The following is a 20,368-nucleotide window of genomic DNA, read 5'->3' as shown; positions in this document are numbered from 1 at the left end:
TATAACGTCGGCCTTTTTAGATGATGGCCGCACGGTTATGATGTTGTTCTTCTCACCCGTGACATCTCAACCCCCGCAAAGCATTGTGTGGAGTGATTCAACGCGAGGATTCATGGGAGATTGTGCGCGTGTCCGACGATGGGAGAAAGTCCATGGCGCACTCAATGACTGACACATTCGAGCCGTCATGTCGCTTCATGATTCCTCCAGGGACCTGGGACTCCCGCATCCACATAGTCGACCCCATAAACAACCTCCTGGGTCCAAACGCGACGTACGCGCCCAACGTATTCGCAGAATGGGACAATGCCCTGCTCGAGAACAACCCCGGCGCCGAGCATAATGTCATCGTCCAACCTTCATCTATGGATACAACAACGAGGAGACGTTGGAGAAGTGTGGCAGAGTCGGGCGTCCGCGGCGTCCGCGTCAATCTTGGGTTCGTCGACGAGAAGACTTCAGTGGAAGACTTCAAGAAGACTCCGTTGGAATACGCGTCCGCGGCGCAGCCCCTCGACTGGACCATACAGCTGTGCTTCGAGATGAGCTTCGTGGCCGCTCTAGAAGATTTCCTCTCGACAGTGGGCGTGGACGTCGTGCTCGATCATATGGGCCACCCTGACATTCCAGACTCTGCTGATGTTTGTTGTTTCGATCCGTACACTATTGAGGGATTTGGATCTTTGAGCTGTCTATTACAGGACAGCAAGGTTTGAACCAAGATATCAGCCCTCAAATCAGCTTGTCTACTGTACGAACTATCTGATTGATCTGCTCGAGGGTCAGGACGACAATAGGAAGAAGTTGTTCCGCGACAACGCCGTAAAGCTGTGGAAGAGCACTTGACAAAGCAGTACGAGTAATTGCTAGCATGATTTCTTGCTTTACACAATGAACATGGCCATATCAAGGAGCTATATTCCGTTCGTGGTCTCTGACGTGGGACACGAAAGCAGCACCTTGGGCTCTCTTCATGTTGGTAGGGTAGGGTCGGCAAGATGCGGAACGGTCCAGGGTTAGGTCTTGACGCAGGGCGAGATGGCCCATGGGGTTCAGCCCAGTCCAGCGCGAGCAGGACACCCCGCAAAGTGGCAGATGTCTGCAGTCTTGGCGAGGAGGATGGCGCAGGTAAAGAAGATGGTGGTGAGAATCGGCCCCATGTTACAGACCTCAGCTCCATTTTCCCGTGATTCACCCCACTACTTGGTTATCATGTTTCACGTGTCAAACCAACATCGTCCACTATGTTAGCAAATTACCTAATGTGAAGAAAACTAGCTGATGATATACTTTGTATTTAATGCTGATTTATTCCCATATGTACCTGTAAATAGTCTCAGGAACGGTAGAACCTAGACTAGAGCACATCTGGGGTCAGATCGAAAGGCTGCTTGGAATTGCAGGGGACGGACTCGGAGTAACGGGGGCGGGGCGCTGGCGTCTGTCTGGACTCCGGACCTGGAGTCTGGGCGCCTGTTACCTGCCACTGCCAGCAGTATGATTAGTGGCTCCTGCCAGGCTGCCACCCACAAAGAACTGGACCTCAGGTGAGGAAAGTGCCTTCTGGTGCGGCTGCCACTTGTTTGATGATGGACGGGACGGCTGGCTGGCTAATTGGATTGACGATCTGCCCAACTTCCAACTACTGCACTGCACGCACATGCTCGATAAATTATCGGGGCATCAGGCGAGAAGGCTGCAAGCACGCGACAACGTATTCCGGAACGTCGACGCACGCCTCTGCCTCAAGACGTAACCTATAACCCGGGCTCTGCCCAGCAACAGCCACATCATCCATCCTCTGATGCAGCCAGCAGCCGGCCTCAAACTCGCCGTCTCTTCAATTCCGTGCCAGGACTGGAGCCCGCCGTCGCCGCTGCTTCCGACATTCCCTTTGCCTTCCCTTACCGTACTTTGATCAAGTGTCATTAGTTCCATTCAGGCCCGACTCTAATACTGCCGGTCGCCCACTTGTCGACCCCAAGGCTCAACTCCAACGCACCCCGACCGTCTGTCCTTGACCTGTCTGCTGAGCCGAGGCACGCACACATGGATCACAACATGACGCCTGACGACAACCCAGGGGGCCAGCAGGAGCAACAGTTCCAGCCTCCCCCGAAGCAACAGACGAGATCACCAGATGCCGCTTCGCAAGATTCGGGCGCGTCCAAGCCCGCTGCGCCCACGCCCAACAATGCGCAATCCAATGCTGCTGGCAGCATGAGTTTCCGGAGGTGCGTCTTGTGAATCATGTGAACGCCGCGAGCGTCCAGTCGTCCAGAGTGTACTGACCTGCTGGCAGGCAGCGAGCCTCAAGAGCGTGCGAGGTGAGTTGCAAGCAGAAATTCTTTTTCTTTTGAGATGTGTTTCGACAAATGTCATCGCCCTGGGGTTGGTTGCTGCACCGTGGCATTTGACCTGCTTGTCACAATTGCCGTCGCCCCATCCAAGCTCCATCCACAGCCGAGGCATCTTGGTCGCAACCACTCACGACGCCGCCAAAGGTCTATCGTGTCGGCCTTTGCCCGCCAACGGACCTGCACAACCATGAGATAAGCTTTTGCTAACATATCTGACTTCCTAATTAGACATGTCACGCTCGCAAGGTGAGTCGATCCCCAGCATTGCAGCTGCAATGTGCCCCCTCGTGATAGCTGAGCTGGTGATTGACCCCGCCTCCTCCAGGTTCGATGCGATGCCGCGAGCCTCGGTGTGCCGTGCACAAACTGCGTCGCCTTCCAAATTGAATGTCGCATCCCTACCCCAAAGCGCAAGAAGACACAGAATGGAAGCGTCCAGGCGGGGAGAGACTCGGACAGGTACGTCTAACTGGCATCACCACAACTGGACCTTGGCATTTGGGGCTGACGCATATACAATCTACAGCGACCGAGGGGACGACCGCGAAGATCGACCGCAGTATGCCGAGTCGACAGCCGCCGCTGGGTTTCCTTCGCAGGGCCCCGTGGGCTCTCACACCAACCAAGGCACGCCCCTAGCCACGCAGACCGAGGCCCAGGCCAAGAAGGACGAGGTCGACAGCAACACCTACCTCAACCTAGTCATGAAACCGAAATTCACACGAGCACCGATTACAGAGGCCGGCAGAGTTGCCTTCTTGGGGGAGTCGTCAAACTTGACACTGCTGGTTCACGATCGTCAAGGCGCGGCCGATGTTGTGCACTACCCCCTGCCTGAAAACGTGAGAGGCTCAAGGGCACGGCTGACGGAGCTGGACAATGTCGAGATCGAGATCCTTCACCAACGAGGGGCCTTTCTGCTGCCGCCTCGCGAGCTTTGCGACGAACTCATCGAGGCCTACTTCAAATGGGTCCACCCTATTGTGCCTGTCATCAACCGGACACGCTTCATGAGGCGGTACCGCGATCCCAAAAATCCGCCATCACTCTTGTTGCTACAAGCTGTGCTTCTTGCCGGCTCCCGTGTCTGCAACAATGCCCAGCTCATGGACACGAATGGGTCCACGAACCCGGCAGCCCTCACCTTCTACAAGCGCGCCAAAGCCCTGTTCGACGCCAACTACGAAGATGACCGCGTCACGATTGTCCAGGCAGTACTGCTCATGGGGTGGTATTGGGAAGGTCCAGAGGACGTCACTAAGAATGTCTTCTACTGGAGCCGTGTGGCGACGATTGTTGCGCAAGGGTCTGGCATGCATCGATCAGTCGAGCAGTCACAACTCAGCCGGTCGGACAAGCGCCTCTGGAAGAGGATATGGTGGACGCTGTTCACGCGAGATCGGTCCGTGGCCGTTGCGCTTGGTCGACCTGTCGGCATCAACCTCGATGATTCGGACGTGGAGATGTTGACGGAGGAGGACTTTATCGAAGACGATGCCGAAGGAGGCGGGGAATATCCTCCCGACCCGGTCCACGTCCAATTCTTCCTGCAATACGTCAAGCTGTGCGAGATCATGGGGCTCGTCCTTTCGCAGCAGTACTCTGTGGCCTCCAAGGGACGGCAGCGGAACGCCATCGACCTCACCCACAGCGACATGGCCCTGGCCGACTGGCTCCAGAACTGCCCAAAGATTGTGTACTGGGAAGTACCACGTCACCACTTCTGGTCGGCCCTCTTGCATTCGAATTACTATACCACACTGTGTCTGCTGCACAGGGCACACATGCCACCGAATGGGGCAAAGAACCTTGCCGAAGAGTCACCCTACCCTTCGCGGAACATTGCCTTCCAGGCTGCCGGTATGATCACATCCATCATAGAGAACCTGAGTGTCCATGGCGAGCTGCGCTATTGTCCGGCTTTCATTGTGTACAGCTTGTTCTCGGCTCTTATCATGCATGTCTACCAGATGAGGTCACCGGTACCGTCGATTCAGCACGTCACGCAGGACCGCTTACGGACGTGTCTTGCAGCTATGAAGGAGGTTTCCAAGGTGTGGCTCGTCGCAAAGATGGTGTACACCTTGTTCGAGGCCATTCTCGGGAACAAGGGCCTGGAGGAGAGGCTACAGAAGGCCGGCGTGAAACGCCATCGGAAGATGCAGAGTCTCTCAGATCCCCGAACCTACGACGGGGGCAAACGCAAGTACGACGACATGGCCATCGACTTTACGCCGAATGCGCCCACTCCTCAAGAATCATACGAACGATCGCGACCGCAGACGCCGAGCCAGAGGGCCGAGGGCTTCACGCCCGCCCAGCCGTCCATGATGACCTCGCCTCCACGAGGAGCACCTTCAGATACATGGATGGGGGGCACTGGTTCCAGGTCGCAAACAAGACCTGGAACTCCATTCAATCCCTCCTTCTCCGTGCCGACTACGCCTCCCGATTTGTACCTCGTGACGAGGAACTCGCCAAATTTGTCGCAGTCTCTGCTGGAGAATTTCCAGCCCGACCAGCTGTTCCCCGACAGCTCGGCCATGCCCGCATTCCCCGCCATGTCGCCCACACAGACCCACCAAAGCATAGATCAAAGCCTCATGAATCCGATGCCGACGCCGACCATGGCATCCGCCCAGCCGCAGTCGACACAGCAGCAGGGTCAGCAGCAAGGGTCTCAGCAGGGCCAGGGAGGTAACTTCCAGCAGAGAAACCAGGGCGGCAGCAACAGCAACAGCAATAGCAACAATAACAACAACAACAACGGCATGTTGAATCCGAACCAGTTCACATTTGGCAGCGGGCAGTCGCACATGTGGCAGCCCAACTTTGACGGCATGCTCCAGGATGAGCAGAGTCCGGGTAGCTGGAGCACAGGGTCGGCCCCTGGGCAGCCGGCGCCAACGACGCTCAACGTCGAGGACTGGTAAGCGCTTTTGAGAGTGGTATTTTGGGGGTATTTCCTTGCTAACTCTGTGTGCAGGTTTCAATTCTTCGGGATCAATGGGGACGCGAGCAACATCAACTTTGATGTGCCCCTGACTTGAGGGCTGTCGGGGGTGCAAGTTTCGCAGCAAATGGCAGCGCAACAGGCTCATCAGCTGGATCGCACTGTACCCCTTTCACATGAAAGAAGCATTTGAGTGCTAATGTGGGCTGTGGATAATGAGAACATAATGCAAAATATCCCGGAGCTGGAGCTTTCAACGTGGCCGTGGTGGGATGGCATGAGCGCGGGCAAGCTCGAGTGGCTGTAGTAGTATCTACGTGGTATTGCAACCATATGCCATATGAAACCATTGCTCATGTTCTGTTGCTTCATGCCGAGAGTAGATGAATATCCTGCTTGTCCTCCCCACCCAAGAGGCAACGACAAGGGCGTAGGGTACGCAAGTAAACAGCCAAGGCGAAAAAAGGGGGTCGAATGTGTTTGATCAAGGCAACCGGCACGCAACTTTTTACACATGCGGAAGAACAAACTTGTTTCGGAACGCACTCGTGATTAATAAACAGGGCTGACGAAGCCGCCGACATCCTCCGTAAGCAAGGCTGTCTTGTCTGGCTGCGTGTTTGCTCACGTTGCACTGGAGGCGCAGCCCACCCATCGCCGCCGCGAATCCTATTCCGTGCCTCGTCAGCTTTTCAGCTGTCCAGGGATTCAAATAAGCTTAGGAACCAAGAAACCGGTTTTCAGCCTTGCATGGACGGGTATAGAATCGAGGGAGACGGCGGTGGATGGATGGATAGAGGATTGGTCATGTCAGGTGCGGATTAGGGTACCCTGCATCGACCACGGAGAGAACGTGTGAGTTGTTGTCTGCCACCTAATGATCTAGTAAAAGGTTAATATTGAAATTGATGCAAATTCTGTAATTAGTATGTTGCGACTATTGACATTGCATGTCTGGTTGGAAACCTCCCAGGCCGTGGTTCATGAAGTGACACACGGGTAGGCACATGATCATGTCAACGGAACTCGATGGCGTGCACCACGCCGGCATGGGACAGTGCCTGAAGCCCGCAACATCTCCTTATCGAACAATGAAAGCTCACGCTGCTCATGTACCTGAACCTATAGTCTGTGCGGGGGATGTGGCAAGGCAGCTAACTTTTAGACGGACAGCTCGCCACACGGAGGGTGACGGACGGGAGAGTCCACTGTTGCCGTCACGCCGCACGCGCATCATCAGCCCTACGGCCCAGAGAGTACCTACACGCACCACGATTACGACGAAACCACGGGTGGAGAGAATCTTCTGGCAAGCGGTTGCTGGTGCCGCGGTTGATGGCAGACGCTACGAACGGACAGGATTGGGTGGTTTTGGGGGTGCATGCGGGTTGCAACTTGCAGGCCGGACTGCTTGCATCTGTATGGAGTACGTACGTAGTGTGCGGGAGCTGCTGCGGATAACGCGCAGATTCGCATCCGCGGTTGCGATGAAAGGCTACTAGTACCTAATGTATTGTGTGTCTTGTTGTTGTACGGATACTCGCAATTGGGAAAGGATGAGGAGAGTCAATGATGGACCCAAGGGTGCCATTTCATCAGGAGGTGATTTGTTTGTTGGTGTATCAGCGTCGACCCAGACAGGTGTTCGAATAGGCAGCTACGGCATCTGGAGATGGTGATGGTCATGTAAAAGCGAGTGACTCACAGAGCTGCGTGCTTCGTTCGTCCTTTCCCTTGGACGCACGTTGAGAACCATCGCCAAGGCAGGCGCGGGTGCGGCGCCACCACGGACGGGGGGTGACTCTATTAGAGGGGGTTCTTCTGCCTGCTTGTCACTGACTGACTGATCTTGACGTTCAGTCTGGAGTGCCGTGCCTTTTTCGACTTTGGCTCACGATGCCTGCTTCATAATATCATCCCACGCAACTACTATGTAGTACGGCCAGCGCCCATTGCCGCCATGATCATGATGGGTGGCGGCGGTGCGGCGCAGACCGACAGACAGCGCTGGCGCTGGCTGGTGGTTGCCGCGGGTACCTGCGACATGGAAGAGTCACGAATGGGGGCTATTTTGCGTGTCTGATGTTCAGACTGGCCATGGATTCGGTGAACTTTGAACTTTGAAGTGACAAGCGCTTGGGACTCGAGGTCAACCAAAGATGCTGCTGAAGTCATTTCCCGCACAAGAGCCCAACCGGACGGGATCTTCCCTGTCAAGGACTCAACCCTCATCTAGACCCCTGCCTAGCTGTCGCGGGCCTCCGCCGAATTGGTCATTTTCTGCTCTGCTCTGCTATTTTCTGCTTGTGGCCGTCCACTTTATTCCCTACAATGCCATGACACAGGACTGGATCGTCCCGTTGCGCGCTTCTTCCCGCCCAAGCGGCCCGGCTTTGCTTGGATGATACCCCGTCCTAGGTATCATGTTTCGCTTGATCCTGGCGGTCCATGTCCTTCATCATGCCCCTTTCTAGGTCACCTCTTCAATGTGAAGACGGCCAGCGAGCCAGGAATGGCAGCCAGGGCCATGAGTCTAGGTACGCACGCTCACTGCCTCTTGTGGCATTCCGGTGCCTGGGCGCTTTGCCCATCGGGCATCAAGCGCGTTTCGGATGTTTCTGACGGCGAAATTTCCTCTCAACATGGGCGTCGCACGCTCGCTCGGTATCCTTATTCTTAGCATTGGCTTGGTACCATTTGCTCGAATAAATTTCCCGCAGAGTGAGTCGTAATTTCAATCCAGGGTTGGGCTCATGCCCTGGCAAGCAGGCAGGCAAGCGGACAAGCCAGCGAGCAGTCGATCCTGTTGCTGCGCACAGCTGCTGCTGCGAGACAATTTTCTTCCTTGTCCCCCCAAATTCTCCCGCATCACGCAAAAAAAAGGATCTTGTGAGCCAGCTCGCTCGCCTGCTCATTGTCAGTGGCAAAGCGACCCCCAAACATACGGTACCTGCTTTTCGCACGCAAGGGCGTGTAAGCAGGCAAGCAAGCAAGCAAGAACACAAATAACCACGTATTACAACAAGCCCAGGAAAGGAGGGAGGGTAAAGTAGTAAAAGAGAGGGTGTGGCTGTTCATCCGCCCACCTCCTCCACAACGACCACCATCACAGAAGGGCGATTCTGCCTAGCCTTATTACCTCGCTCGCCTTACAAGGAGAACACACTCACCCATTCTCTTCTTCTTCTTTCCCTCCTTCAACCGTCCTCTCGCACATTATATAAGTACTCGCTGCTCTCTTCTCATCCAGACGGCCTTGCATTTTCCATCAAAGCCTCGTCTTCGCTTATTGGATACGTGACAAGAAGAACCCTTTTTGTGCGCATTCTTGCAGCTTTTTGTGTGGTTGGGCAGCAACGCACTGCATTAAACATACATACATATCGCAACGAACCGAAACCGCAGAAACCCTCAATTCTCGTGCCTGGTCTGCACGACCTTGAGCCACTCATGCCTTCTCACCATCGCAGCTCACCCAGCTCGGGTGGCAGCAGGAGGAACGACTCCGGTTCGTCGCCCTGTCCAAGCCGCCCTCACTCTGCTTCTCATGCTTACTCAGTCCCTGCAGATGTCGAGCAGCAGCTGCGCGATGCACTGAACAAAGCCAACACGGAGCTCAACATTATCGCCGCAGAGCGAGACCGCTTCGAGACTCGCTACCTGGAGTTGAAGAAGAAGTTTGGGGACAAGGAGGCACCAGTGCCCTCCATCGCCATCAGCCCGGCGGCCGGTCTGCCTCGCGACGCCAAGGCGCAGATCCAGTCGCTCAAGAAGGACCGTGAGCGCCAAGAGGAGCACATTGAAGACCTCGAGGCCAACTACAGGGCTCTCAACGAGCGCTGGGCCAAGCAGTACGCCAGCCTGGAGGAGCGACACACGGAGCTCAAGGGGCAGTACACATCGCTCGAGAGCGACTACGTGAAGATCGACAAGAAGCTCGCCGAGATGATCGACAGATTCAACGCGCCTCAGCTGGAATCCGCCTCGGGTCCTGCCTCAGCCGCTTCGAGTGGCTCCAAAGAGTCCAGCAGCCGGCGGGATGAGCGCGGTCGAACCCGTGACCACAAGGAGCGCGACAAGGAGGAGAAGCGCGAGGCCAAAGCCATGGAGAAGCGCCTTGCCAAACGTCTCGAGGCCAAGCCGGAGCCGACTACCCCGACAAAGGAATCTCGCCCTCCCGTGACGACGCGCCGTCGCGACAGCCACATTGGAGGTCGCTCCTCGTCCACCCACCGCCACAGCCACTCGTACTCGACCAGCCAGTCCTCCCTCAACGCGTCCAACACGGCCAACATGGGTCGCAGCGTCCCGCGCACACCGAACCCGCTGAGTCCCGGGGCGGGCGGCGCGTACAGCAGCGGCAGCAGCGCAGTGTACGACGATGACCTCGAGGACGGTAATTACCATGCCCACCCGGTGCATCGGTAGTGCTTAAGCTGACCGAAAGTGACCACTGGCTCTGGAATCGGACCCAGAGCATGTGAGCACAAACATGGGCAGTTGGCCGAGGGACGAACCAGGGCTGAGTCACCGCACCACACTGACCACACCATCATGTCTCGGCTGCCGCTGCGTCGTCCTCCGACTTGCGGTCCACGGTGGAGTTCCGTCCCCGGCCCCTACCCTCCTGCAGGCACTTGATGATGGGGTATTCGTGACTCCGATGCATGGAGGAGGACTGCTTCCAGTCTCCGGTCTGCGTATCACTGTTGCAACGATATCGGCTCGAGGCTGAACGCATTTGATCCGTCGCTGTTGCCCGCTGGCCTTTGGAGTTCGATCCTGGTTCTTCTTTCCTTTCTTTCTTTCCTCCGTCTTGGTCTTTTGATATACCCCCTTTCTCGCCATCAGTTTTCCCACCACACGTATACCCCTTCAGCGCTTTCACACTTCACAACATCTTTTTGGCTTTTTCGTCACGACACGACACGACACGCCACCCCACGACACCATGAAGCTCTACCCATCCCTGTCCGACGACCTCGCCGCCTGGGCCGCGCAGCAGCCCGTCTTCTTCACGGCCTCGGCCCCCACGCACGCACCACACATCAACGTCTCCCCCAAGGGCCAGACGTCCAGCCATCTCGCCTTCCTCACCCCCAACCGCTGCGCCTACATTGATCGCACCGGCAGCGGCTGCGAGACCATTGCGCACGCCTACGAGAATGGCCGCCTCGTTCTCATGTTCATCAGCTTCGGCGCCGCCCCGCGCATCCTCCGCCTGTTCGGCACGAGCACCGTCGTCGAATGGGACGACCCGCGCTTCGATGACCTCGTGAGGACGATCAGCAAGGGTCAGCGGGGTGCGTTTGACGGCGCGCGGGCGGTTGTCGTCTGTGACATTTTCCAGGTGCAGACGAGCTGTGGATACGGTGTGCCTAGGGTCAAGCAGGCGCTCTACGACCCCGACGCTGCCGCTGATGCTACTCCACCAGCTGAGCAGCAACAGCAAGCTGCGTCGGAAAAGGGGGCTGAATGGGATGTCTTTGAGGACCGTCCCACAATGGACACCTGGGCCGCGAAAAAGGTCGAGACGGCCGCCCTGTTTGACTACCAGAAGGAAAAGAATGCATACAGCATTGACGGCCTGCCTGGTCTCAAGTCAGCGAGGCGCGACACGGGGCAGAACATGCGTCTGGTGGAGTTGCAAGCGTGGGGGGCCCGGATCGCCAAGGAAGGCGATGCTGTTGCCGTTGGCTTTGTCGGTGCCGTGGTCCTTTTCCTTTTCCTTCGATTTGTTCTTGGGTTGCTGTAACCTTGCTTTGCGCGCATATAGATAGATTTGCATGTTTTTTCTCCTTGACCTCGGAGGTTAAAAAAGGTAGCAATGGCCTGGAATTCGGTATGACTAGCAATAGAACTGAAAAAGAGTTGGAATTTCCCTGTTAAGCTTTCCTCGTCTATCCCATACCTCCCGACCAAGCTCCAACGCACAATGACACCTCTCTGCTACAAAGTAGCGTCGGCGTCTTTCAGGAACGTGCTGATCACTCGCCGAGTCCTGTCGACGCGCCCTCGTGGTGATGGCGATCGGCCAGATCACCGTTGCCGGTTGTGCGGGCTTGGTGTCGGAGGTGAGTGCCAGCATATGACAGCTGCACACTGCAAGGCGCGCTTCGCTAGTGATGCTATTCAGGTAGACTCTGTTGTCACCCTTGACCTTCAGCCTCATCCCCCATTCCCTGCTGGAGCAGCAGCCGACGAGGCGTCACCTGCGGCGGGCGCCGCCTTCTCGCTAGCAGCGTTCTTGTTGCCGCCGCCGCCGCGCCCTCGTCGACCACGTCCCTGGGGCTTGTCGGCCTTGGGAGCACTCCCCTCCGCCGCCGGGGTACCCTGTTGCTGGTTCTGGGGCTTCTTCTCCTTGCGCTCCAACACCTGCACAGTGCCCTGGCCCACGGCAACGGGGCTACCGGCGATGGCCTTGGCCAGACTTTCACGATCGGCGAAATCGACGTAGGCGAATCCCTTGCGCTTGTCCATCTCGACGAAAGTCACGGGTCCAAATGCCTCCAGACTCTGCTTGAGGGCGGCGTCTGTCACGCCCTGGGACGGGTTTGCGTGCTTGACAAAGGCCCGGGTGGACTCTTGCCCACTCGCAGGCGCCGCTTTGCGTTGCTGCGAGGCCTTGGAACCATTCGCCTTGGTCGCTGCGGCTGGATGTTTGGCGGGCCCATTGGAACCCTCACTGGGTGTCTCGGGTTGTGGTTCAGCAGGAGCAGCCGCTCCGTCTGGCTTTTTCTTGAGGATCATGGGCGGGTTGGCCGGCGTCAACGTGGCTTGCGGTTCCGTCGCCTTGCCCTTGGCCCCACGGGTTCTGCGATTCTGCTGCGACTTGCTTCCAGCAGCATTGCTGCTCTTGCTGGCGCCGCCGTCTGAAGGGGCAGGCGAGGCAGGCCGGTTTGCAGCCGTCGCCTTGGCACCCACGCTGGCGCTGCTGTCGGCAGCCTCAGTCTTGGTGTCGGACTTGGTGTCGCCGCCAGCCTTGGCTGCCTCCTGACGCGCCTTCCTATGGGCACTACCCGGACTCAGGCCTAGGTCGCGTTGGAGCAGACGAGCGGCCGCAGCAATGCCAGCGCGGCGACTCTTGGGTCCATCATTGTTGCCAGCGCCGTTGATTTGGCCGGCAGCCGCCTTGGCAGCTTCCGCGGCCTGCTCACTGGCAGCCTTCTTGGTCAGAATCTTGACCGGCTCCTTGGATGCTTCGGCTTTGTCGTCCTTGTTGGCCTTGCCCTTCTTCTTAGGTTGGTCGTCATCCTTGGCAGCTCCTTTGCCTTTTCCTTCGCCCTTAGCGTTTTTCTTGGCATTTTCCTTGCTCTTGGCCTTCTTCTCCTTGAGAAATTCCACCAGCGGTGTCGAAGTGACCTTGGCATCTGTCTTATCGGATTCCTCAAACTCTGCCTCCACGTCCTTAGTCTGGACCGGGTTGGCGAGGGATTCAAGGAAGGCCTGGAACTCGGGATCCTGATCAATGGTACCCTGTCGCGAGTCGACACGCTTCTTTGCACCAGGGACCTTTTTGTAGAGGCAGAACTCGACAGTCGGTGGCCCGACCAGTGAAGTGTTGGTAAAGGTGTTCTTAACATCTTCCCAGGTCTTGGAGCGCACAGCGTCGTTGAGTGGCATGATATCATCCTTGCGCATGAGATGGAGGTACGCACGACCTGGCGTCGGAGGCTTCGACAGACTGGGCCCCAGGTTAGCATGGCTTTCCCCGTGTTCACTGAGATCATATCCACACACTCTTTGGAGATACCGCCCGCCACAAAGTCGAACCAGTCGACCTTGCCCTTGTCGACCTCCCATTCGGGCCCAAGAATGGTCACAAACTCCTCCTCGGTCATGCCTGGCGGCAGGCGTCTCACTACCAGCTTCTCGCCATCATTCTGAGCCTTGGACTTGGCGGGTTTCTGGCCCTCTGGTTTGCCATTAGGCTCACTGGACTTGTCGCTTTGCCTTGCAGTACTGTTGGGCTTGTTGGCTGCGCCGTCCTTTCCCTAGAGGAGTGAGCGTCAGTGGTTGTTGAGGTCTCAACGCGTGAGTACCAAGTAGAACATACCCTTGAAAAGTTAGCAGAGCGATGACGTCCGGCTTTCCCCCTTCGAGAGGATGGTTGAGGCGTGGCGCCCGACATGCTGGACGAGCAGCGACCTAGGGATGCCTCAATGACAAGGAACGTGTTCCGTTTGATGTATCAGTTCAAGACGCAACGGACGGCGATGGCAGCTCAATTGAGGCCCCACCAGGTCTCGATGAAGTCAGGAATGAGGATGTCACGTGTCACAGCAGAGACAGTGATTCGTTTTGGTGACGATAACAGCCACCTGAAAGAGGTGAGGTACAGAGCTAGTGACCATAAGATTCATTACTGTGCGCATCATCAGAAAAATTGGTCCATGAATTATTCTTATTTTGCCTTTAGCTACAGTGGTGAGAATACCGCCCAAAGTTCCCAGTTCCGGCATTCCCAGCGCTCTCGCCCCACCATTACGCCCTGGAACGGGAGCGTGGCGGGTGCCCCCCCGCCATCCATCATCAGCCACAACCTTCGCATGGAATCGAGGTTCGGCGCCCTGCTATGATATCTTGTCCTCGACAGGACCTACACCTGCCTCGCCTCCACCTACAACCTGATCCATCCCGACAAGGCGGGTCAGCGTCCGAAAATGACATCGACAGTACCGCGACCGGGCCCCGCGAACCTGGGGCCCAATTCAGGCCTCGATGAATGGCTCGAGGAGGCCAAGCAGTGTCACTACCTGCCCGAACGGGTGATGAAGGAGCTATGCGAGAAGGTCAAGGAGATTTTGATGGAGGAATCCAACATCCAGCCCGTCTCGACACCGGTTACAGTCTGCGGCGATATTCACGGCCAATTCTACGATCTACTCGAGCTCTTCCGCGTGGCGGGCGGCATGCCAGGCGAATCCAACGTCCAGGCCCCCAAGACCGCGACGACGGTAATCACCTCGGACGATATCGAGCCGCCGACCGAAATCACAAACCCCAAATTGCGGAAGAAGCTACGGTCGTCAGGAGACCCACCGGGCGCGACAGACGTCGAGGGCGAGGACGAGGAGCGGCCGCAAACCGCCGACTCTGGCGTGGGCGTCACATCTTCACAGAGTGCAGACACGCGGTTTGTGTTTCTGGGCGACTTTGTGGACCGCGGCTACTTCAGCTTGGAGACGTTTACGCTCCTCATGTGCCTCAAGGCAAAGTAAGGCCTCGTCAACAGCGTGTGTGATGATACAGAAGGATGATGATGGCTGACCGCACCTCTAGATACCCTGATCGGATTGTGCTCGTCCGCGGCAACCACGAGTCTAGGCAGATTACACAAGTCTACGGATTCTACGAAGAATGTCAACAAAAGTACGGCAACGCCTCCGTCTGGAAAGCATGTTGTCACGTGTTCGATTTCCTGGTGCTGGCGGCCATTGTGGATGGGGAAGTACTGTGTGTGCACGGCGGGTTAAGTCCCGAGATTCGAACGATTGACCAGATCCGTGTCGTCGCGCGCGCGCAGGAGATCCCGCACGAGGGCGCGTTCTGTGACCTGGTGTGGTCCGACCCCGAAGATGTCGAGACGTGGGCTATCAGCCCGCGCGGCGCAGGGTGGCTGTTTGGCGACCAGGTGGCCAAGGAATTCAACTACGTGAACGACCTGAAGCTGATAGCGAGAGCCCATCAGTTGGTGAATGAAGGATACAAGGTGAGCTGCGGCGGATACATCCATGTCGTGTGTAATCACTGACCCCTGCAGTACCACTTCCCAGAGAACTCGGTCGTGACCGTTTGGTCGGCGCCCAACTACTGTTACCGATGCGGCAACGTCGCGTCCATCATGTCTGTGGACAAGGACCTCAGCCCCCGCTTCAGCATCTTTTCCGCGGTGCCAGACGACCAGAGACACTTGCCGGCGAGTAGGAGAGGGCCGAGCGACTACTTCCTGTGAGCGTGTTCTGGTCGCGGGCCTTGGCGGGCCATTGGATTTGTTGTTGCCTTTCTTCTGCATGTAGACTAGTATAGGGCCACGATACCCCTTGATGTCTGAAACGATGGAACAGGACGGGTACGCACGGGTTGTTTGGGTAATGAAGTACATGATTGTCATACTGAGGTTGAGACGTGAGACTGCTGAAATGTGACTCCACATCCGCAACGCCATTGTGAACTTTTTCCCCCAGCGGCATCTGCCAGTCAATGAGAGTACCCGGCGGCCTGCATCAACAGCAGGCCGATTGAAGAAGATGTAAAATCTTCACATACGATGGCTAAGAAACAGACTCGGACGCCCGTTCACAGCGCGATCACAAAATGGCTCGAAACGTCGCACCTCCAGATCTCACCTGCAGATGCTCATGAGCTACTCAGCACGGCGCCGAAGCGATTCACAATTTATGAGCCCATGGCCCTTTTACCAGCGGGCAGTTTCCTCAAACATCCATGGACGTTGTATTTGCAGGATGATCTCTCGAAACTGTGGCCTCTGGTACTCCAGGAGCTCTCCAAAGCAAACGGCGTCAAGTTGACTCATCTCGCCATCACAGAGGGCATCCCTCTTCACGAGGACGATGACGCGTCGTCGGAGAATGTTCTGCGCAGCCCGATAGGACTCCGAATGCTTCATGGGGACTTTGGGCCCGCGACGTCGCCAGCCGAACCAGCACAGGCGGACTACGAGAAGGCACTGTGGGTGTCGACACGCCAGAACGGTATCATCCAGACATGGGCACCTAGATGGACCATGTTCAGTCGGGGCAACGTCAAGGAGAAGGCCCGCTTGCTTGACTTCCCAAGAGCCGAGAATTCCGACGAATGGGCCGTGGACCTGTATGCCGGGATAGGATATTTCGTCTTCTCTTACGCCTCGCTCGGGTTTAGGGTCTTGGGCTGGGAGTTGAACCCGTGGAGTGTCGAAGGGCTACGAAGGGGTGCCAGAGCCAACCGCTGGAGCGTCAAGATTGTGCAAGGCCAGGACCTAAGCCTGCCCCTAAATGCCATTTTATCTGGTGACGAGCAGATCATCATCTTCCTGGAGCACAACCAAAAGGCCCTGGAAAGGATCCAGCATATGCAACAGAGCCTGGGCGTAGCAAAGGACCTTCGCCATGTCAACGGTGGGTTTTTGCCTACTAGTGAGCCCGTCTGGAAATCAGCACTCGACATGACACATGAGGCTGCAGAGACATGGCTCCATCTGCACGAAAACGTCGGCGTGAAAGATATTGGCGCCCGGCAAGAGAAGATACAGCAGCGCTACGAGGACTGGACCTCCTCAGAGCCGTCCCCGAAACGGAGCGCCAGAGCCTCGCACGTCGAGCAAGTCAAGACCTTTGCACCGGGTGTGTGGCATTGCGTCTTTGATATACACATTACACGCTGAAGCTTTGCTAGCCAGGCCAAAATTTTACATGTACACACCGCATATTCTCATAGTCCCTCGTCTCACATGATGCGCGCGCGCACGCGCGTGCGTGCGCCTACCGCTGCTGTTTCCTGAACTTGAGCGGTATGTTGGCCTCCACAACGGGGAGCCGCTCCATGGCCTCGAGCCTCTCCTCGGCCTCCTCCATCTGCTCGTGCTTCTTGAAATGCTCAATGTCCTCGGGATGCGTCAGGTCCTCGAGCTTGGTGTCCTCGCCATGGTACTTTTCCCAGTGGTGGATCTCGTACTCGTACTCGTCGTCGCCGTGGTGGCCGGGCCCCGTGCCCATGTCCGGCAGCGTCTGGCCGCTCGCCACAAAGGCCAGCCACTCGGCGCCCGATATCTCTCTGTCATTGTTCGTGTCCATGAGGGACATGAGGGCCTCCATAATCTCCTTGCGCCGCGCATTGGGCACGTCCTTGTTCGACTCGTCCATCAGGCCGTACGTCCGGAGCAGCTCGTCGCCTTGCCATTTGCCGTCCGAGTTGTAGTCGTGCAGCGCGAAGAAGGCGCCCGCGTCCCAGCCCTCCATGTGGTGCTCCTCGGCCATGTGTTTCGTCATCCAATTTGCGTTCTCGTCGACTTTGGGGGCGCCGCGCGCCGCGTGGTCGCCATGTGCTGCGGCTAGGCCGACGAGGGCTGTGGTGAGCAGCGTGGAGCGCATGGGGGCGGGTGTTTTTCTTTGTGGAATGTCTCGTGTGGCGGGCGATGCAGATTGCAAGGTGATTCAGACTGTCTTTTGGATGTAGGACGGGCAATCATTAGTGTCGTCAGGGGCGACAGACAAGTTCCGGATGCGTGATCGGGAGTTGGGAAGGACCCTTGGAAATGTGGAGACAGGTGCTACCTCAAGCCTCAAGAACTGTGAACTTGCGGGTGGTCGTAGACTGGAGCTTCATCCAAGCTCCTTCAATCGTCAAGAGAAACACTAATCACCTGGAGCTGCGTAGAGAATCGAAGATTACTGTCTGAGACCTGCCTGTACCATCGACAGAGGACGGCTCCACCAGTGATCTATCTCCAAGACGCGTCGAGCGCGTCGACGACATCGACCCTGCTGGCCTGCCATCATCAGGCACCATGAGTCGCCAAATCGAACAAGCGCTTTGGTCGCTGATGCCGACCTTTGCTTCCGATCTCCAACCGTCCCTGATCGAGCTGACCGGCTCCCTGCTCGCACAATCCCGTCTCAAGGCCAGCACCCTCAAAGCGGAGGAAGAGGTCGCCCGTCTGTACGCGTGCGCCAACATTGCCTGCGATCGGTGAGCATCCCAAGAAGGCCTGTGGTGCCATGTTTCTCATGGGCGTGTAGACTCAAAATCACCCTCGACCTTCCGCCGATCCAGCCACGACCACCTATTGCCCCCAAACACTACAAGAAGCTACATGCCCATCTTGACAATGTCCTGCCGCAGTCCAGCACACCCGCGCGATCCCGCGCCGGGCGAATACGCACGCCTAGCAAAGCAGCCATGGGGTACGGAGTCGTCGAGGTGAAAGATTCGCCCGCAAGAGGGACACCAAGCAAAGAACAGATTCTGGCACAGTGGCGGACTGGCGATGGAGCCACACCGACGAAGCGAGGCCAGCACTCCCTTCTCAGGCCTTGGGTCAGGCCAGTCGTGAAGCGCATGTGCGCAGAGCTTCAGCAGGAGAAGATGGTGCAGACGGTCTTTGCGGGTATGGAGACGATCACCTGCCCAGCGGGACGGCCGACCAAGGACGAGTGGGTAACTGACAACTACGCTGCCCTGTTCGCAGCCGTGTTCTACTGGAGCTTGATACGATTTCGAGCACTGACGGAAGGCACCGTCATCCCCCGCGAACCGGCCTACGAGCAGAGAAGACAGATCCTCTCCCTCATGTCCCAGGCGAGGAAGACCGTGGTGCTCCCGGGCGCAGACGACGACGTATCCTGGAAAGACTGGGCGGACCTCAAACCCAGAGACTTCAACCATGCCGTAGCGACGGTGAAGGACCGCGCCTGGCTAGCGAGCAGTTGGTACAAGGACATTGACGACGTTGTCAAGTTTCATAAATGGGACGAGGGCAATGACCACGTCGACGAGGACGCCGACTTGTCGGGTCCCATCCGAGCGCGGCTCGTGGACACCATGTTGCAGGACAAGACAGACTACCTCAGCGAGATGCGGAAGATGAACTACGAGGCTTGGAAGGCCGATGTATTGCTTCGAATGGCTCAACGCAAAGAGGACGTGATGGACATAGATACCCAATGATCAAGACATTTATATTAGCCGATCCTCCCAGGCACATAGGGGTGGCCCGCACTCAGTCCACCATCCACAGCCCACGCCTGTCCGTTTACGTAGCTGCTCTCGTCGCTTCCCAGGAAGAGCGCCACGCGCGCAATCTCATCGGCATGGCCACCCCTCCGCGTCGGGTTGAGCTGGCCAATCTTCTTCTCCGTACCACGGGCCCTGGCACTCTCATACGTGGGCGCCGTCATGCCTGTCTCGATGAGGCCGGGACAGATGGCGTTGACGCGCACATTCGTGCCCACCAGCTGATACGCCGTCGTCTGCGCCAAGGAAATGACCGCCGCCTTGGATGCCGAGTATGGCGTCGAGCCCGCGTTGGAGCGCAAGCCTGCCACACTCGCCGTCCCGATGATGGATCCGGACGATGCTGGTTTCGCGTCCGAGGTCTTTTGCATGGCGGGTGCCGCGTGCTTGACGGCGAGGAACACGCTCAGGGTGTTCACCTTCATGATCTGCATGAAATCCGCGTCGTCAATGTTGGTGAAGAGTGCATGCGGACCGACGATGCCCGCATTGGCAAAGAAGACGTCCAACCGCCCGTACCGTGCGAGGGCATCGTCAACGACCTCTTTCACCTTGGCCTCCTCTGACGCGTCAAACTGGCGCGTGTGGATGTCGACGTTGGGGTACAGGGCGTTGATCTCGGCCTTGTGCGCGGCGAGGTTGGAATCATCAAAGTCGCAGATGTAGATGGCTCTGGCGCCTGATTCAGCGTACTGATGTGCCGTTGCGCGCCCGATGCCGAGCTCCGAGTTGGCGCCTTGCACGAATGTCAGTACATTGTTTACAGGGCGAGTGGGTAAGAAGTACCGGTGATAATGACCACCTTGTCCTTCACACGCGGTGTGCTTGAGCCGGCGGCTACCTTGGTAAGAGGCTTGAGCTCGGTGGAGGAACCAGGCGACAGCTGGTCACCAATGGCTTGGATCCTCCTCTTTGCTTGGTCTGCCATGTTGACGATTGTCTGACAGGCGCGATGAATGCTTGTGAGAGGTGATTGAGTTGAGGCGGTCGCTCACGGACGGACGGGGAGAGGTGAGAAGGAATCTGGGGTAAGCTGCGTGAGAGCAGGGGTCCGATCTGGAGAGAGACTGGAGATGCCTCGGCACGGAAAAGGTACATCCTGTGACGTAGTGGAGTGGGTGCGGATGGAGGTACCTTACGAACTGTGTCGGGATCTAGCGAGAGCTTGTTTTCCTCCTTGGCTTCAACGTCCCGAGGTCCTGTCGAGGTTCAGATATCTCCTCCGCATTTCACCAGCTCGGATCGAGGCTGACGAGCTGTGAACGCTAGGCTGCGGCGAGGGAGTTGTATAGTCACTCCAAGTCTCAAACACGAAGCTGGG

The 20,368-nt window shown here is 57.2% G+C and overlaps 11 protein-coding genes across 11 annotated transcripts; 8 read left to right on the top strand and 3 right to left on the bottom strand.

Annotated features, from left to right (window-relative positions):
- Positions 1-164: 164 nt before the first annotated feature.
- F5Z01DRAFT_634741 (uncharacterized protein) lies at positions 165-716 on the top strand (the record flags this gene model as incomplete). Its single annotated transcript, XM_046262086.1, has 1 exon — positions 165-716. One exon carries the CDS (start codon positions 165-167, stop codon positions 714-716), a length of 552 nt encoding a protein of 183 aa, XP_046120347.1.
- Positions 717-1,800: 1,084 nt separating this feature from the next.
- Positions 1,801-5,435, top strand: F5Z01DRAFT_509164 (fungal-specific transcription factor domain-containing protein). The gene is made up of 6 exons (XM_046260331.1): positions 1,801-2,234; positions 2,303-2,327; positions 2,589-2,606; positions 2,686-2,819; positions 2,887-5,289; positions 5,347-5,435. Exons 1-6 carry the CDS (start codon positions 2,050-2,052, stop codon positions 5,408-5,410), a joined length of 2,829 nt encoding a protein of 942 aa, XP_046120346.1. The 5' UTR covers positions 1,801-2,049; the 3' UTR covers positions 5,411-5,435.
- Positions 5,436-7,696: 2,261 nt separating this feature from the next.
- Positions 7,697-8,473, top strand: F5Z01DRAFT_509701 (uncharacterized protein). The gene is made up of 2 exons (XM_046260338.1): positions 7,697-8,034; positions 8,083-8,473. Exons 1-2 carry the CDS (start codon positions 7,926-7,928, stop codon positions 8,364-8,366), a joined length of 393 nt encoding a protein of 130 aa, XP_046120345.1. The 5' UTR covers positions 7,697-7,925; the 3' UTR covers positions 8,367-8,473.
- Positions 8,474-10,109, top strand: F5Z01DRAFT_509213 (uncharacterized protein). Its single transcript, XM_046260332.1, has 2 exons — positions 8,474-9,709; positions 9,761-10,109. The coding sequence occupies exons 1-2, from the start codon at positions 8,764-8,766 to the stop codon at positions 9,952-9,954; spliced, it is 1,140 nt and encodes a 379-aa protein (XP_046120344.1). The 5' UTR covers positions 8,474-8,763; the 3' UTR covers positions 9,955-10,109.
- On the top strand, positions 10,004-11,275 carry F5Z01DRAFT_509459 (uncharacterized protein). Its single transcript, XM_046260336.1, has one exon. The coding sequence runs from the start codon at positions 10,265-10,267 to the stop codon at positions 11,066-11,068; it is 804 nt and encodes a 267-aa protein (XP_046120343.1). The 5' UTR covers positions 10,004-10,264; the 3' UTR covers positions 11,069-11,275.
- F5Z01DRAFT_650107 (Smg-4/UPF3 family-domain-containing protein) lies at positions 11,205-13,677 on the bottom strand. Its single transcript, XM_046263138.1, has 3 exons — positions 13,370-13,677; positions 13,054-13,307; positions 11,205-12,997 (listed from the first exon to the last, which is right to left on the bottom strand). The coding sequence occupies exons 1-3, from the start codon at positions 13,442-13,444 to the stop codon at positions 11,482-11,484; spliced, it is 1,845 nt and encodes a 614-aa protein (XP_046120342.1). The 5' UTR covers positions 13,445-13,677; the 3' UTR covers positions 11,205-11,481.
- Positions 13,678-15,476, top strand: F5Z01DRAFT_650104 (Metallo-dependent phosphatase-like protein). Its single transcript, XM_046263137.1, has 3 exons — positions 13,678-14,530; positions 14,596-15,025; positions 15,077-15,476. Exons 1-3 carry the CDS (start codon positions 13,977-13,979, stop codon positions 15,266-15,268), a joined length of 1,176 nt encoding a protein of 391 aa, XP_046120341.1. The 5' UTR covers positions 13,678-13,976; the 3' UTR covers positions 15,269-15,476.
- On the top strand, positions 15,477-16,699 carry F5Z01DRAFT_735085 (S-adenosyl-L-methionine-dependent methyltransferase; the record flags this gene model as incomplete). The annotated part of the gene is made up of 1 exon (XM_046266768.1): positions 15,477-16,699. The coding sequence occupies exon 1, from the start codon at positions 15,584-15,586 to the stop codon at positions 16,697-16,699; it is 1,116 nt and encodes a 371-aa protein (XP_046120340.1). The 5' UTR covers positions 15,477-15,583.
- A 48-nt stretch (positions 16,700-16,747) lies between these two features.
- F5Z01DRAFT_509148 (uncharacterized protein) lies at positions 16,748-17,809 on the bottom strand. Its single transcript, XM_046260330.1, has one exon. The coding sequence runs from the start codon at positions 17,403-17,405 to the stop codon at positions 16,797-16,799; it is 609 nt and encodes a 202-aa protein (XP_046120339.1). The 5' UTR covers positions 17,406-17,809; the 3' UTR covers positions 16,748-16,796.
- On the top strand, positions 17,540-18,988 carry F5Z01DRAFT_509667 (origin recognition complex subunit 6-domain-containing protein). Its single transcript, XM_046260337.1, has 2 exons — positions 17,540-18,003; positions 18,054-18,988. Exons 1-2 carry the CDS (start codon positions 17,822-17,824, stop codon positions 18,979-18,981), a joined length of 1,110 nt encoding a protein of 369 aa, XP_046120338.1. The 5' UTR covers positions 17,540-17,821; the 3' UTR covers positions 18,982-18,988.
- F5Z01DRAFT_509146 (uncharacterized protein) lies at positions 18,989-20,286 on the bottom strand. The gene is made up of 2 exons (XM_046260329.1): positions 19,834-20,286; positions 18,989-19,783 (listed from the first exon to the last, which is right to left on the bottom strand). The coding sequence occupies exons 1-2, from the start codon at positions 19,973-19,975 to the stop codon at positions 18,996-18,998; spliced, it is 930 nt and encodes a 309-aa protein (XP_046120337.1). The 5' UTR covers positions 19,976-20,286; the 3' UTR covers positions 18,989-18,995.
- Positions 20,287-20,368: the final 82 nt, after the last annotated feature.

The sequence above is a fragment of the Emericellopsis atlantica genome (assembly GCF_019669845.1).
Source record: "Emericellopsis atlantica unplaced genomic scaffold F5Z01scaffold_7, whole genome shotgun sequence".
NCBI lineage: Eukaryota > Fungi > Ascomycota > Sordariomycetes > Hypocreales > Bionectriaceae > Emericellopsis > Emericellopsis atlantica.
This window is presented reverse-complemented; position numbering and strand designations above follow the sequence as displayed.